This window comes from Tasmannia lanceolata, unplaced genomic scaffold (genome assembly GCF_043159265.1).
Source record: "Tasmannia lanceolata isolate RefF3 unplaced genomic scaffold, GAP_Taslan_0.1 ptg000018l, whole genome shotgun sequence".
Taxonomy (NCBI): Eukaryota; Viridiplantae; Streptophyta; class Magnoliopsida; order Canellales; family Winteraceae; genus Tasmannia; species Tasmannia lanceolata.
Window position 1 is genome coordinate 6,191,671 of NW_027518695.1, and position 15,830 is coordinate 6,207,500.

At 37.8% G+C, this 15,830-nt stretch overlaps 2 protein-coding genes across 9 annotated transcripts in view; both read right to left on the reverse strand.

Annotated features, from left to right (window-relative positions):
* Positions 1–412: 412 nt before the first annotated feature.
* Positions 413–9,868, reverse strand: LOC143851356 (uncharacterized). Of its 2 annotated transcripts, none has more exons than XM_077360753.1 (6): positions 8,867–9,868; positions 3,462–4,811; positions 3,239–3,289; positions 3,069–3,167; positions 1,594–1,752; positions 413–723 (listed from the first exon to the last, which is right to left on the reverse strand). In XM_077360753.1, exons 2-6 carry the CDS (start codon positions 4,740–4,742, stop codon positions 592–594), a joined length of 1,722 nt encoding a protein of 573 aa, XP_077216868.1. In that variant the 5' UTR covers positions 4,743–4,811; positions 8,867–9,868; the 3' UTR covers positions 413–591. The 2 variants fall into 2 exon arrangements, with proteins under 2 accessions (XP_077216868.1, XP_077216869.1); XM_077360754.1 differs by lacking the exon at positions 8,867–9,868 and adding an exon at positions 8,445–8,741.
* Positions 9,869–12,049: 2,181 nt separating this feature from the next.
* The window catches only part of LOC143851357 (uncharacterized), a 5,182-nt gene continuing 1,401 nt past the window's right edge, over positions 12,050–15,830 (reverse strand). Inside the window, exons 3-5 of one of the 7 annotated variants that reach the window (XM_077360757.1) lie at positions 15,819–15,830; positions 14,968–15,073; positions 12,050–12,195 (exon numbers count right to left, since the gene is read on the reverse strand). The exon at positions 15,819–15,830 is cut by the window's right edge and continues 46 nt beyond it. In XM_077360757.1, the coding sequence (XP_077216872.1) occupies positions 14,991–15,073; positions 15,819–15,830 (95 nt within the window). In that variant the 3' untranslated portion in view covers positions 12,050–12,195; positions 14,968–14,990. Of the gene's footprint in view, positions 12,196–14,331; positions 15,074–15,818 lie in introns of those variants that run through there. The other 6 variants (XM_077360759.1, XM_077360755.1, XM_077360758.1 and 3 more) reach the window with 6 other exon arrangements.

A 15,830-nucleotide genomic window follows, 5' to 3' on the forward strand; every position in this document is an offset into this window, starting at 1 on the left:
AGCTCTGTTGTCAGCACACTATAGAAACTCAAAGATCGGAGGGTTATGATCATCCTCTGCAGATGATTTTTGGGGCCCAACTTATATATGTTGAGCCAATCAGAATGAACAGTTTGGATCTTCCAACAATGGGGGCTCCAGTGTATTTTTTGAAAAAAATACGCAGAGACACCATAAAACCATATACTAGTGACAACAATGTACAATATATTGGAGAAGTAGATCCTGTTTTTCGATATTTCTGAAGGCAGTATTTGATTGATTGAAAGTTGAATCTGCTACAAATCCATCTGGAATCTCATTGATTCTTCTTTATCATTACCATCAATACTGAAATTTTTAAGAGGCTTGATTCCATGGCCTAGATCATAACTACCTGTAAAAACACAAAAAACCTCAAACCCATGCAGTATACAGAAGCCTTTATGAACATTTCATTGAAGGTTTTGAAATGGAAATGGTTTTTCCACTAGTGAGAAAAGAAAAGGTGTACAAAGTTCTTGGAGCTGTGGTTTATTTCAAGACACAAACTGAAGGTATATGTACAGAGAAAGGAGAGAGGGCGACACCACTGGCTGTTTATAGACAGGATTAGGAGGGCGATGCCGGACCCTTGCAAATCGGGCACCAGTTCCTAAGTCGAAGCCAATGATGGATGCAGTCCACATGGTATTGATGATCACATCCTAACTTGCCCACCTCGTCTCCCACGACATACTCTTCCTGAAAATGGAATATCCAGCGGTTAAAATCTGAAGAAAATACAGCACAATTCCATCAACTGGAATTAATAACTAATAAAAAGGAGATGCAGATTATGCCATGCAAAGATTTGCAGATTTTGCTAAGCTAGGAGTATGTAAGTTTAGCTGCAGAGGGGGATGATGCTAAAATTGAAACAAGTGGATCGGAACACAGTACAATACTACAATCTTCTCTTGGGCAAATCAGAGATTAACTGGCAAAAAGGGAATGTAAACTCCAAAAACTTGTGACAAAGTACAAGCGGGAATGTCAGTCGGTTTTAATAATGCCGCGAAAACCCAAGGGTTCTCGCCACAAGGTTCATTAATGGAGGGTGTGTCAGGTTGGACCCGTTACAAGAATAAAAACACAAAACTTTTGAATGGAAATTGAAAAGGGATGTAGCTCCATTTAAAGATCATTGGCGCAATAAGATACACACATTACATAGTAGAGCACTTGAGGACTCTTTTTTTTTTTTTTTAAATGGATACTAGAGGACTCTTTTTTGGAGCTAAATATTATCACAATTTTGCTTGGCTGGTGCAACAGTGAAGTTTGCTCTTCCTGATCTCAATTTGCAAATTCACGGGTTCTTATGTGAAGAAAAAACACATGTCGGATGTTCAGTGTTTGATAAGACAATGGTCCTTGCTGCCCTTCATGTCAGACTTGACAGTCGAAAAACACCCTATATATGGGCTGCATGTGGTAGGAGTCTCCACCCAACTTATTGAAAAATAATGACAAAATAGTCTTTTTATCAAGGTTAGCAATAAGTTCGCAGAACAAACCACAAGGATAACAGGAAAAATACCTCATCCCTCAAAAACAAGTAAAGGAAAATACCTGACAAATACTGCATTTGGTATCGTCATCACCGCAACATGAAATCCCTGGGACCAGAGGTGCAGGACCATACCGGCTTCTCGTAAGACAGTTCGACAATGCTTCTTCCGTAAGAGCTGTGCTGACAGAACCCATTTTCTCCTCTAGAGCTAATAATTCCTGTTTACCGAAATGCAGTTCCTCAGATAAAAAAAGTTGAGTGGAAGGGAAAGATTTCTTGACGTCTTAGTATAGTTATTTCCCTGAACTAACTGATATTTTGAAACCCTTCCAGTTCAACAATATAGAGAATTATTTTTATGAGGTCAAAGATATGTGACTTATGATGAACCCGAGATGTTTTGGTCATACATTCTAGATATAGTTTTAGAATGGCGGGAGCCTCGTGCACTGGGCCGCCCTTTTTTTATTCTAGATATAATATAGTGATTTCCCTGAGCTTTGTGGACATTTTGAAATCCTTCAAATAGTCAACAGTTTTAGAATTATCTAACAAATCAAAGATGAGTAGATGACTCATTTCTGATGAACGGGAGATGTTTTGGTCATTCAGAAAACCACCTTCCTGAGAACACTCAGCAAAGAATTTTTGACGTTCTTTGATTGCACAACCAGTTTACTTTTAGAACATACCTAATGCAGGAATTCTAGGTTGTTTCCTATAAGCTAAAAAGTGTACCATTCAGAATCTTTTTTTTGAGAAAAGGTGACAATTTATTAATAAGGCCAAAAGAGGCAAACAGTACAAGGGGACAAGTTGTCCCCCATATACATTAAAGACCTCGCCCAAGGTCAGTTACAATGCGGATCCAAATTCTCATAGACAGTCACAATGGCTGATTCCCAGTCCACTCCCTCTCGCGCAAGGGTGTCACTGTGTCAGCACAATCGTTTGCCGTGCAATGCCTGTGCTGCATAGTCGGGCGAATGAGGGGAATAAGATCCCTGATCTCATCGATTTTGTTCGCCAACCGCCATGGGCCGGAGTTATTGTTGGTAGCCCATGCTATAGTATTGGAGGAATCACCTTCAATAATCACGGGATCAGATTTGTGTTTCACATACCATTGCAGTCCAAACAGGAGTGCTGATACCTCAGCTTCGTGTACCATTCAGAATCTTATGATGCTTTTGATTGCTCATTGGAAAATACCAGAAGAAGAGCATGCCAAACTATCAGAGTGAATATTTTGGTAATTTTTGGAAAAATCAGGACGTGGTTCTGTCAATTTTGAAAAGCTCATGTACGTAGGTAGGTCGATTGACTAATGTGCCTCATGGGCCAGTATGTGGTGCTGCATCAGGTTTGGTTCTGAGTAATTATGGCTAACCTATATCGTCAAAATGTGAGAGAAAGAAATAACAGCAAAAATAAAGTAAAAAATCAACATAAAAAACTAACATTGCAAAAAATGCATTATGAAATTAGTCACAAGAACATTCAATAGTGCACCAGTGGTTAAGGAAGAACAAACCTCATATGACATATTATCTATGTCCAATCTCATGCCTCTATGCTGATCATGAAAGCTAAGACCGCCCAAGAACATATTCGTCTCCAGAACCAATAATTGCTGCATGAAGGAAAAAAAATTACTCTTAGTTTCAAGCTAAAGAGAAACAGTTGAAGACAAAGATGAACAACCTCATATGTCAACTCTTCGTCTTGATCTATCCTCTCCAGTGCCAGCAATACCTGCATAAGTTCAAACCCATAGTTTCACTTTCAAATGCTCAGTCCCAAGTATATACTCAGTCAGTTACAAAGAATACATCACAGAAATTAGCTACATAAGAGAATATTTAGTAAATAAATCTCACAAGTAGACTTTGAAAATCAATATAATAAATGATTATATAGACAATACCCCTGCAATTCCTTCCATGTTAAAACGCCGGAAGCCATCCCGATCAACTGAGAGACTGTGTAATGGTCGGGTACTGCTACCTTCAGGACGAGCTATTGACCTACTGGGCACAATTTCATTGCTAGAACTTGGCCGTCCGTAAGAGCTCTGGCTAATAGAGGAAAGTTCTGCCGGGGATGAACATGATGAACTGGCTGGAGAAGGTTCATTGATCGAAAAGTCAGTTTGAGGCAACTGTAGAGCCATAATAGGCTCAGGTAGTGGTAAGCTGTTGTCATTGCCCTGTTCGGCCAGCCGCGTCCTGGTGTCCGCTCTCCTAGTTCTAACTGAGGCAACACTACTACTGCTGCTGCTGCTGCTGCTGCTGCTGCTGCCTGCAGACCAATTTCTACGGCTGTTTGAAGCTTGCTGAGATGCTGAATGTTCAGGAAAAGAGGGACTTGGGCTGGATAGAGAATTCCTGCGACAGCCTAAATTTCCTCCAGTAAATGATCCACTCACGCTCTTACCACCTCTAGCAGAAGAAGTCTCTCCATCAGAAGATCTCGTTTTAATCATATCCGCTCTTCTATTACGACTAGTTTCAGAAGATGAGCAGCTTGAAGGGAGAACATTAGATAATGATGTACAACCAACATTTTTAAGACCATATCTGTGCGGATTAGCACCCTGAACTTGCGAGGCTGCATGTGGAGCTTGGCTGGTGTTTCTCGAGGAGAAAGAGCGTCGGACAGAGGAACCCAAAGACGTACCACCCTGGTTTCCTAATCCAGACCTTTGGACTTGTTTTCGGGGCCTTGAATTTGAAACTACAGAGTAGCTGCCCACTTCCTCTGTTGAATTTACAGACAAGCTGTGGAGAACTGTAGAGTTGGTATCTCTGGGTTCAGGATATCCTGTCTGAAAACCTGTAGCTGTGGGAATGGGTTCTGAAACTTCGGATTTATCTTGATTTTTACTGCTTTGAAGAAGAACTGTTTCTTTCAGAGATGATCCTGGGTTCTGTTGGTAAGACTTTCTATGATAACTTGCATCAGAAGGTGGTCTAGAGGAGCTTCCAGCAACGGATTTTCCGCTTGAAGAGCGGATTTTTGAATATTTGGCTCTTTCTGGGTTAGCAACCTGAGTGCTTTTCATGGAGTTAAGTCTAGTACTGCATCCTAGTCTGTTACAATATTGAATGCTTCTATCATCATTGTTGGAATCTCTGAAAGAAAGGCTGGACCCCCTTCTAGCAGCACCCAGACCACCGGAAGCTCTTTTACCAGTGTATTCATCCATTTCAGAATCACTAAATAGATGAGTAAGAAGAAAATATGAACCTTTTCGAAACAGGGAGCTTCTTTATATCTGCAACAATAATATGAAAATAGTGTTTAATTACATGTGGCTCCTTGTAACTATGAAAATAAGGCTGCTACAAAATGCATGAAAATAACATTTTCAAAGAAAATAGGCCATACAAAAGAGAAGCAAGACCAAAAACAAGGACCAAAGGGTCCACAACACAGTGGGTGAGGCCAGGCCATGGTTACCATAGCATCCACACCATGAAGAGTCCTCAGCAACAATGATTTTTAAAAGTTAAAAGCTAGCCATGGAGCAGCTCCAATTAAAATAAAAAGCAATCTGTAAAATCAATTGTTGACTACAAAAACAAGATGAGAGACATTATTAAGCCGATCAATGAATCGCTCTTCATGATTGATTTGAGGACAAGAAAAAACGACAGCAAAACACATATGAGAACTGCATTTTGCCATTAAAAAACAGCCTGCTTGGCGGAAGAGTCTCCACGAGAATCATATAGAAAAAGGGAAAGACAGTGGAGGTGATGCACATTGGAGGCCCAATAAGAGGCATATTTGCCCGTTAGGATTTATTTCCATATTATTTAGTTTCTAGGATTCTTATTTCCATGTTATTTAGTTTCTAGGATTTTATTTTGCATGTTATTTAGAATTAGGGAATTTATTTGTTTCCATGGAATTTTATTTCCATGCTTAGTTTTTTAGGGATTCTAAAATTAGGCAGTTTCCTTCTTTTAAGGACTCATAATTGCCTATATATAGGCCTTATGTAGTAGAGATTATAAGTTTGGATGATTAATTGAATTGATTGGCTTCTCCCCTCTACAAGTTTCTTTTTCTTCCTCTTTCTCCTCTATTCTTCATCTTCTACTTCTCCCCCATCTCCTCTTCTACTTCTAATTCTTCACTTCCTCTCCCATTCTTCTTATTCTATCTTCCCTCTCCTCTTCGTCTTCTCTTTTTCTCCCATTTCTCTTCCTTGCCCTACATCAGGAGGACATAAGAGTCCTCCGCTCCAAATCAAATAATTGCAATTCAATTAATAGTGTTACGCACTTACGTGAATTAAGTCATCGAGGGTATTCTTGTCATTCTTGTAACCTATATATATATATATATATATATATATATATATACACACACACACACACACAGGGAAAACTGTTCTTGAGCTTGAGCTCATATAGCTTATATGAGCTAGAGTGTCACAAACACATGGGTCCCACATTTTTTGGGGTGATCCAACGCATTCATTTGGAAGGCCTTTATATAGATAGGGTGTGTACCAAAAATAGATCCATACGATCATCCTAACCCATCCAAAAGTGGAGGGAAAAATGGACAGACACTGTTTGTCGACAAATCTGCCCATTTTGCCCTCCACTTTTGGGTGGGTTAGGATGATCCGATGGACCCGTTTTTTGGTACACACCCTATCTATGATGGGGCCTTCCAAATGAATGGTTCGGATCACCACAAATAATGTGGGACCCATGTGTTTGAGTACTCTAGCTCATATAAGCTTATATGAGCTCAAGCTCACGAACAAGTGTCCCCTATATATATATATATACTAGTAAAAAACCCCGTGCGATGCACGGGCCGACAAAGAACTGTATGGACCACATCATAGGTTGATCCAAACCGTCCATGTGATGGAACACAACATAAATAGGTTGTGCCCCAAAAATTATTTCCACAGGCTGATCCTAGCCCTCCAATCTATAGAGGTTTCCATAATATGTTGTTCCTCTTAAATCGGATGGTTAAGATCACCCTATAGATTTTTTATTAAAAAAGCATAAAGGAGGGGGGTAAGATTGAAATTATGTGGCTTTATAGGTTGATCCAAACCGTCAATGTGATGGAACACAACATCAATTGGTTGTGCCCGTAAAATCATTCCCATAGGTTGATCCTAGCCCTCCAATCGATATAGGCTGATCCTAGCCCTCCAATCGATAGAGGTTTCCATAATTGTTGTTCCTCTTCAGGTGCCCGGAATCCGTCAATATTTTCCAAGTGTCCTGCATGAGTAATATAAAGTAGTTCTTTCGTCATTGTCATATGTCTTTACCTCTTCTCGGTAGTTTTTTTCTGTAATTGTCATAGACAGGTACCCTGTGTCGGTACTTTTCGTATGTAGATTACGATTTTACCCTCACATAGATAGTATGTATAGATATGTGGGGAGGGCAAAAAACGGTAAAAATCATCCCCATTGACGTGTTAAATGGACAATAATTCTCCCGTTTCTCTTTTGCTATATAGTATTATATATATATATATATATATATATATATATAGAGGAAACTGTTGGTGAGCTTAAGCTTACCAAACTTATGGTGAGCTAGCTTGCCCAATCACATGGGTCCCACATTTTCGGGAGTGATCCAAACCATTCATTTGCAAGGCCTTATCATAGATAGGGGGTGTACCAAAAATCAGTTCCATAGGATCATCCTATGGCCATCTGTTCATTTTTCTTCAGGAATCACTATTCCCAGCACAATACCAAGTAAAAAAACTGTAACCTGATGCTACCCAATACCTCTATGACTTAGATTGGTGAAATGAAATTAAACGACCCATGCAGCACTCTTTACTCACAACAAAGAACCAATTTGTTGCAATACCACTCTTGGGTTTTTTTTTACAGCTTTAAGCTTCCTGAGATGCTTCAGAAATTGCAGTAATTCTCTTTCTTCAATAAAGCTCCATATGTTGACATCTCTATAGAAAGATTATTTGTTTACCAAGAGACATCCAAGCTAATAATCAATGATATAGATAATCTCAAAGAGACCTGGAAATGTAAAAATGGACACTCTTATCTACCTTACAATGATATAATATACCGAACTTCCCTGAGGAAGAGATCATCTGCAAGTTTCCATGTGATGGGTCTTGACTCATGACGTAACAGTAACCTAAGCTAAACCCTAGACTCTAGACATATTTCACTCAACACCAACTATACTTTATATTTTAAAGATACTTAAAAGTTAAAAGATATGATAAAGATAAGGATATACTATGCAAGGTGAGGAACTGAAACAGAGAAAGATATTTAAAAGTTAAAAGAAATGAAAAATACCAGGCAGTAGCTTGGACCAAAACTGCGAAGCATCAGTTCTAAATATCATGGAAAACCATTTTTGTTCTAAAGGATATGAACAAAGGGATAAATTTTAAAAAGAGCAATGATTTATAAGAATGCAAATCCTATGAAGGCTTCATAGAAGAAAACATTAAGTAATATATAAGTTGATTTCCAAAAAGAAGCAAAAACCGGTGAGTACTTGGTGATTAATGATAGAAAAAAAAAAACAAAAAAAACAAGAAGATGTTATTTGATGCGCCCAAAGAAGCAAACACACACACAACAACCATTCACATCAATTTCCTTGTCTGATACAAAAAGCATAAGGAAACTTACAGAGGGAATCCCAATTTCCGCGTGGACTATAACAGCGAAGATATTGAACAAACATCAAAATTATAGATAATAATCAACAGCAACAAAAAAAAACCCAATCAATACCCAGAAACAAAAAACCATCATAAACCAAAGAAACAGAGAATTATCTAAGAAGATAAACACACGGGCATAGCTAGCTTTCAATTTTTTTTTGGGGGGGGGGGGTAGGTAATCTGGGATTGATCCTCTGACCTTAGGATTGAAGAAAAAAGCCTTGATCAATTGAGCTAGAGACTAAACCCATAGCTAGCTTTAATCAATATCAAAGATAGCATACACACCTTTTCCTGTATTATCATCACCCACAGAAGAAAATAAAAAACCATTGGCGAAATAGAAACAATACCCAATTTCCTTCTCATAAAAAAATAGCAGATTTCCTATATTTAGCAATCGTTGAGCTATTCCCAATATACTCAGCGTTTTCAGGCGGTAAAAACGCTCAAACCCCAAAAAGAGATCACCCATCTTTCTAATCCCTCACAAAACCAAACAATCATACGTGTAATATTAAAAGAAACAGAGGAAAAAAAAAATAGAAAACCCAAATAATCAAGAAAAGACGATTCGCATACCTTGAAAGAGAGGTCATAAAAAAAAGAACTTTTTCATACCTGAAGAAAAGTTAGGGAAGAACAAGCTCAATCCAAAGACGCCTTGATAGAGAGAAAAAAAAAAGGGAACTCGGCGAGCTCTAAAACGTGTCTACGAGAGCAAATATATTAATAAAAAGACGAATAGGATTTGAGTCATTTGAAGAAAACTCCGCCGTCTCTTCATTTAACCTTTAAAATTTTCCTGACCGTTCGATTCACTTTAAGATACGCGTAGGAAAATATGGACGGACAGCCGTGGTTCTTACGCGGGTATAATAACCGCCTAAGAATTATTTTAATAATTTTTTATTCTTTCGTAAGGTAGAGAAAGGGAAATTAGAAATGATAACAAAAACAAGACGTTTTGATTTTTTCTTCTTCGAGGCGACTTTTTCTTCGTAATCGGACGAATCTGTTCCTTTTTTCTTTTTCGGTTAAATCCTTTGTGGAGAAAATCGCTTTTCATTTCTAAGACAGAATCATGATCAGATTTACTTTTACGCTAAAGGTATTAATTTTTTTTCGTCTTTCAGCTAGAACTGAGCTTTAAATCATTAGATCTCTGTAGTTTTTGAAATGGAAACCCTAATCGATCGGATCTTGTACGGGAAATTGTTTTCTGGTCTAGTTCGAATTTACGGAGTTATTGTTAAGACATATTAGATCAGTCTGATCGTTGAATCTTTGTAGTTGTAGATTTGGCTGTTAGCTAGATTTGGTGATATCGGATTAGGATAAACTTCTCCAAATCTTTTCAGTTCTTTGTCTTTTCTACTAAAATCCTCATCGATTCTACCTTCTTAAGGATAGGGATTCGGATGTGGCAATTTTCATATGGATCCTCTCGTTTTTTCTTCTTCCAGATGAATTTCACTCTCGATCTTGTGTATCTGTTATGAAAACCTAATAGATCTAACCTTTAGCCTTAAAAAAATCGGTTTAAAGTTTTGACTTTCGATTTCAAAAATCAGCAAAAATTACAGATTCAATGTCCATTTCCCTGATCTAGCATTCTGCTACTCTCTCCACACGGCACTATTTCTAAACTGGAATTTCAGAACTTAACAAATTCAGTGTCTGTTTCCTCAATCTGGAATTTAAAGATCATTTTCCTTAGCTTTCTCTCCCGAATTTAGGCGAAAGAAAGCAATTCTTTCTAAAAAATCTGTAGTTTTTGGAACTCGATCAGCAGTAACCGAGAGAAAAAACAAATCTGGTCCCGATCTTGCGTTGGATGATTGTTTTCCTTCGCTTTCTCACCTAAACTCAAGGAAAAACATCTTTTTTCATGCTACGTCTACCTCAGAGAGAGATAGAGATTTCTTTTTCCTCTGTTTGCTGTAGTTATTTTGGAAATATGTACTTGTCATTAGATTAGTGTCTAGTTGTGAAAAGATCTTCTCTCGAGGAGAAGACGGGGAAAAGAAATCCAATCGACGGCAATTTCGGAACACCATTCCTATTTAATTTCCAATCTTTTTTTAAAACCATGGTCATAAGTTCACTAGAGGGAGCTGTCCCAAGTAAAAAAACAGGGCGAATATATCAGCTAAACTGATATGGTTAGACAATGGATGTGATGAGGTTAGGTAGGGTTAGGTAGGGTCACCCACTTAATACTATGAGACCATTCCTCTGCTGGGCCCCACTATGGATGTATCATAGCACAAAAATCTCCCACATTCGGATGATCCTAACCTTTCATTTGTTGATTTAGAGGAATTCTAAAGTGAAGGGGCTTTCTCGGAAAAAACCAGCCACGAGGGGTGCCTGTAAGAATATGTGAGATTTCAGCGTTGGATCGGACCATTGGATCATCTTAGTGGTAGGGACCATTGGATCATCTTAGTGGTAGATTAGGCAAGTGGTTCAAAATTTCAAATGAGGTAACCTAGCTAGATTAAATTGGTAATTAGGTCAGATTAGAATATTATATTCTTAAGGTTATCGGCACGATTATGTTCTGATAATTGTGCTGACCTATCTCTTTTTTTTTAATTGGTTAGTAAGAGCTTTTGGGGATTGGAATACCGAATACCACCTGGCAACTCTTTAAATAATGAATGACAAGATAGGTTCAATGTAATTATCAAAAGATGGTTATGCCGATATCATTTCCCTATTCTTAAATATCTCTTTCCATGTTTATCATGACCAACTTTCTATGTTTATCATGTAAGTGCTATATATAAGCACATATTGTTTCTCTTTGTAAATCGTTCAAGATTAGTGAAATTTCCAAAATTTATCAGTCCCCCATTGGATCCATGCCATCTTGTGGCCGGTTCTTTGTAAAGGCGCTCTTCAGTTTAGCATTCCTCTTGTTATATTTTGTTTGTATGTATTTAGCATTCCTCTAGTTATATTTTGTTTGTATGTATGATCAAAAGTCTATATTCATCCAAAGCCTCCATAAATTTGAGGACTGGATTTTGTTACATCGCTCATTCATTGCAAGGCCTAATTGATAAATGGATTGAAGAGTTAGAATCGTCTAATGAAGGTGATTTTTCTCCACGACTCATCCATAGCAAGAACCAATCCGTTGAAGCAAAACCTAGGAAATATATGGTTTGGATCATCGAGCTAAGTCTAGGAAAAAATAGGCACATCCATCATATAAGAGAGATTTTATAAGGTGTTTGGATGATCTAAACCATTTATTTGTTGGTCCACGATTTAATTAGGCTGTGGCCCAAAAATCGTCTCTGTCTGATGAGGTTTAGTATCATTTTAGGGAAATGATTTTCGGGGCAAAACCTATTTAATTGAATCAGCACGCCCAAGAAATGAATGGTTTGGATCATCAAAGAAAATATATGTTGCATGTAATTTGCGTAAAAGCTCCACGTAAGATCATGGATTATGTATATAACCTATCCCAATGGATGATGAACGGCTTGAATCATCAAACAAGTGTGGACTCTTGTTATTTCAAAAAACGTGGGGAAACTTCAATGGGATGATGTTAACAATGCATTTTAAATCTATGTTGGGGCCTACCTAATCTCAGCCATTAGGCTTTTGTATAGAGGTCCACAAAGGGCACTTTCAAATGGGTAGGAGTCTTCTCATTGGTTGTGATAAGTCATTTTAGCTTTAAGTCGTGTGTGATGTTTGAGTTTACGGTGGAATGGCCACCTAAGTCCAATCCAATAACGATGGGAGATGTCATTGCCAACAAATATAAAATCTACTCACATTAAACAAACTAATCCGAACCGTGTCTGTGAAGGAGCTTTCGCCATTCGCTCGAATTCTTCAGAGCCGTTTGTCCGCGGAACACATTATCTACCTATGAAATAGGCTTATGGATTCTTCCTCAACTTCATCGTCACAACTCTCTCCTACACACATAAACAAAGGATAAGTATATGCTACTGATATTGGCACCACCATGTTTTGATCAGGGTTTTTTATTGCAGTTTCAGTAAGATTAGACTGGAAACGAAAATGTTTCTGTTGAAAATTTCAGTGAAGATCCTAAAATATTATGAATATGAATCTAAAGAGGAAACTTCATGAATTGTTAGAATAAGCACAAATACACGCTTAGAAACTATCACATAACAAGACAACCATCTATAATGGCTTAAAAACATTGAATACCTAGTGACATGCGGTGTCACGCGAGTTTCATAATTTAGTACATGCAAAATTTCACATGTAATTCAAATAAATATTTATACATAATATAAGCACCAACAGTGGGTCCACAACTAGCCAAATCTATCATATCCGTGCCAAATGCCCAGGTGTTTATGTAGGCTTGTTTTGGATTTTGACAATTGATATGTGAGTCCAAAATTGATTATTGGACTGAAATGTAGTTTAATTTTAAGTCCAATAATCTATTTTGGACTCACAATCAATCCTCAAATCTAAAACAAACGCTCCGAGTATAAGGAGGTAATAAAGCTTTGGGGAGCTTCCATCGGAAGGAGAAAGGGGAACCTTATTTTTATTAAGTTCTTGTTTGGGTTGCAGGAAAAAATTTTTCTTAAGGCCCTGCTTGGATTGCAGGAATTTTTTGGAAAAGTTTGGAAAGAAAAAATATTTCTAAAAATTCCTACTTTATTTTTTTTATTTCTTAAGATCATTTTGACCAACCATAGGTAATTTTTACTCAGAGAGAAGTTCGATTATGATAATAACCCTGTAATGTAACCATAATCATATCATTTTCCTCTATATTGTGGAAAGAAAAACTTTCCCTAGGAAAAATTTTCTATCAAAAACATTTTTCTTGCAATCCAAACTGGGCACAGGAGAAAAAAATTTCCTAAGGATATCATTATAAATTAGGCTCCTCAAAACTTTTTCCTTAAGGAAAAATTTTTCCTAAGACTTTTTTATATCCATAAGTTAGCAAAAAATGATAAATTTTAGGAACTTCATTATAAATTAAGTCCAGCATACCAACCACTTTTCTTCTAGTGAAATCCAAACAATTCCACTTTTCACAAAACCCTATAAATTGACTTCAAAGGTCAAAGAAAAGCAGAGATGGTATTTCGAGAGAGATCTGGATTGAGAGTTGCTGGACCCGCTAGATCAAAGCACCATCCAGGCTCCTCCAAAACTTTTTTTTCCTCAGGCTTTGTTTCTTTCGACGTAAAATGGGCGTAAAAACAAATTTACACTAAATATGAGCATAAAATTTGTTTTACGCCCATTTACGTCAAAAGAAATGGAGCCACAAGAAAACTTTTTTCTCAAGGAAAAATTTCTTGAAATTTTTCCCCCAATGAAACCTTTTTCTTAAGGATTTATTTTATGAGGAATTCTAGATTGAAGGAAGCCCTTGCAAAACAGAGGTGAAAGGGCTCTCCCATTGGCTACACATCACCATCATGCATTAATCACAGCTGAAAAGTCAAACATGATGTTGATGTGCAGCCAATGGGGGAGCCCTGTCACCTCTTTTTTGCAAGGGCTCCCTTCAGTTTAGACTTCCTCTTATTTGATTTCCATAAGTCAGCAAAAAATGATAAATTTTAGGGGAGCAATGATAGATACAAGGGCGCCCTTGCATAAAGAGCCGCAGAAGGGCTCTTGATTGGATCCACGTCATTTTCAGTTATATTTTAAAATTGGTTGAAAAAGTAAAATCAATTACATTTGATGACGTGATCCAATCAAGAGCCCTTCTGCGGCTCTTTATTAAAGGGCTCCTTGTATCTATCATTCCTCATTTTAGGGATATTATCATAAATTGAAGCCAATGCTATTCGCACTGCCAGTGTTTGACAATTGGCTATTGAGAGCTTTTTGGGAATTGTAAATTGACAGCTTGTTAAATAATAAAAGACAAGGTGAGTTTGGTCCATTATGGAGGTGCCAATAACAGGACCCTAAGTTAGAGGTCTTGTCATAAAATTTGAACCGGTGTGGTTCAAGTCACTTTTTCATCTGTTATCAAGCAATGGAAAATCATGAAGTATTGGAATAAAATTCTTTTCCAAATTTCTCCAGAAAATTCCGGCAATCCAAACAGGCCCCAGGAGAAGCTATATTGAGTATTCTATCAATGACTAGAGAATACAGACTGCAATGATGGAGTGTTATTTGGCCATTGGAAAGGAGTATAAAAAAAAAAATCAAGTCCAGGTTCTAATGATTTTTCGCATTTTACACATGAATTTGCTGTGCTGATTTCAGGAATACGTAACTCCCAACATTGGCTTGTGGGCTTTTTAAATGTGCGGTCCAAAATGCGAATAGAACGGTAAAGAATTAGGCCCGTCCGATCATGCAGCTTCTGTGCCATGTGAGATCAAGTTTGAATTTATGAAATTTGTACCTCACGTACCATAGAGAATGGAAGAATTTTCTCTTTCATACAAGGGAGATTTTATACGGTGTGTGATCGTGTAGTCTAGTATTTTTCAAAAAGTATTGCAAGGCCACTCCATGGGTGATCAAACCATCCATTTATTTGGCCACAATAAAAATAGGCTGCGCCTCAAAAATCATTACAATAGGGTGATCCTAACCCTCCTAAAATCTCTCTATAGAGAGACCGTACATTATGGAAATCTCTAGTTGGATTAGGTAACATGAGGGGGTTACAGCTAGATTGACCCCAACAAAACACACACACACACACACACACAAACCTGGGTTGTCAACTTCAACTGTTTTAGCTTACAAAACCCAGGCCCATGGGTATTGGAGGTCGTCTTTGAGGTGAGACAAAGTTGACGAAATGGGCTTTCTCTGGACCTATTGGAATTAGGGATTCAAACGAGTTGGAAGTTAGCGACATTATTCAGGGCATAAGATTGATGGCAAGAACATATTTGGACAATCATGTTGTGGCAAGATCATAACGTCGAAAAGCGTTAAAGTCTGTCGCAATTCAAGTTAAAAGGGGTGGGAATCACCCTACAGGTAGAGCGAATTTATCATTGCCCTAGATTTACTGATGTTAGGAAAATAATCAATAGTAAGTTCATAGCATATTGATGCTTATAGCTTGCCGGCTGTATTTCTTGTAGCCATTTTTTATAGCTTGCCGGCAAAGTAAAACCCCGAACCTTTAATAGAGGATTGCTAAAGTAAAGGGCACCCTTGCACTTGCAAAATATACTAGTAACAATGGCACCCCATTGGATCCACAATACCCAAAAATACATTTGTTTTTTTTTTCAGCAGGTAGGCTGGGATCGAACCTCCGACGTCCAGGTTGAAGAACAAAGCCTTGGCCATTGAGCTAGAGAATGGCCTTGCAAAATTAGCCACAAGGGCCTCCATTGGATCCACATAATCAGAATGAAGTAATTATTCATTAACCTTTACTTGTTTCAGTGCCATTATTAATGCGCTTATATTAGTGATCCAATGGGCGAGCCCTTGCATCTGTTTTTTGTAAGGGCGCCCTTCAATTTAGCATTCCTTGTAAGATATTTGTCCCGGATTTGGTACATGCCTTAACAGCCACACCATAGAAACTCGTAAATAGGCTTACCCTCCTCTAGGG

What these genes read in the sequence shown, in the direction of transcription:
- LOC143851356 (XM_077360753.1), bottom strand. Translation starts at nt 4,742, where the DNA reads ATGGATGAATACACTGGTAAAAGAGCTTCCGGTGGTCTGGGTGCTGCT. An exon ending in ACGAAGAGTTGACATATGAG is followed by an intron (nt 3,168 to 3,238) that starts GTTGTTCATCTT and finishes TCCTTCATGCAG; the next exon opens with CAATTATTGGTTCTGGAGAC. An exon ending in CCAAATGCAGTATTTGTCAG is followed by an intron (nt 724 to 1,593) that starts GTATTTTCCTTT and finishes TTCCATTTTCAG; the next exon opens with GAAGAGTATGTCGTGGGAGA.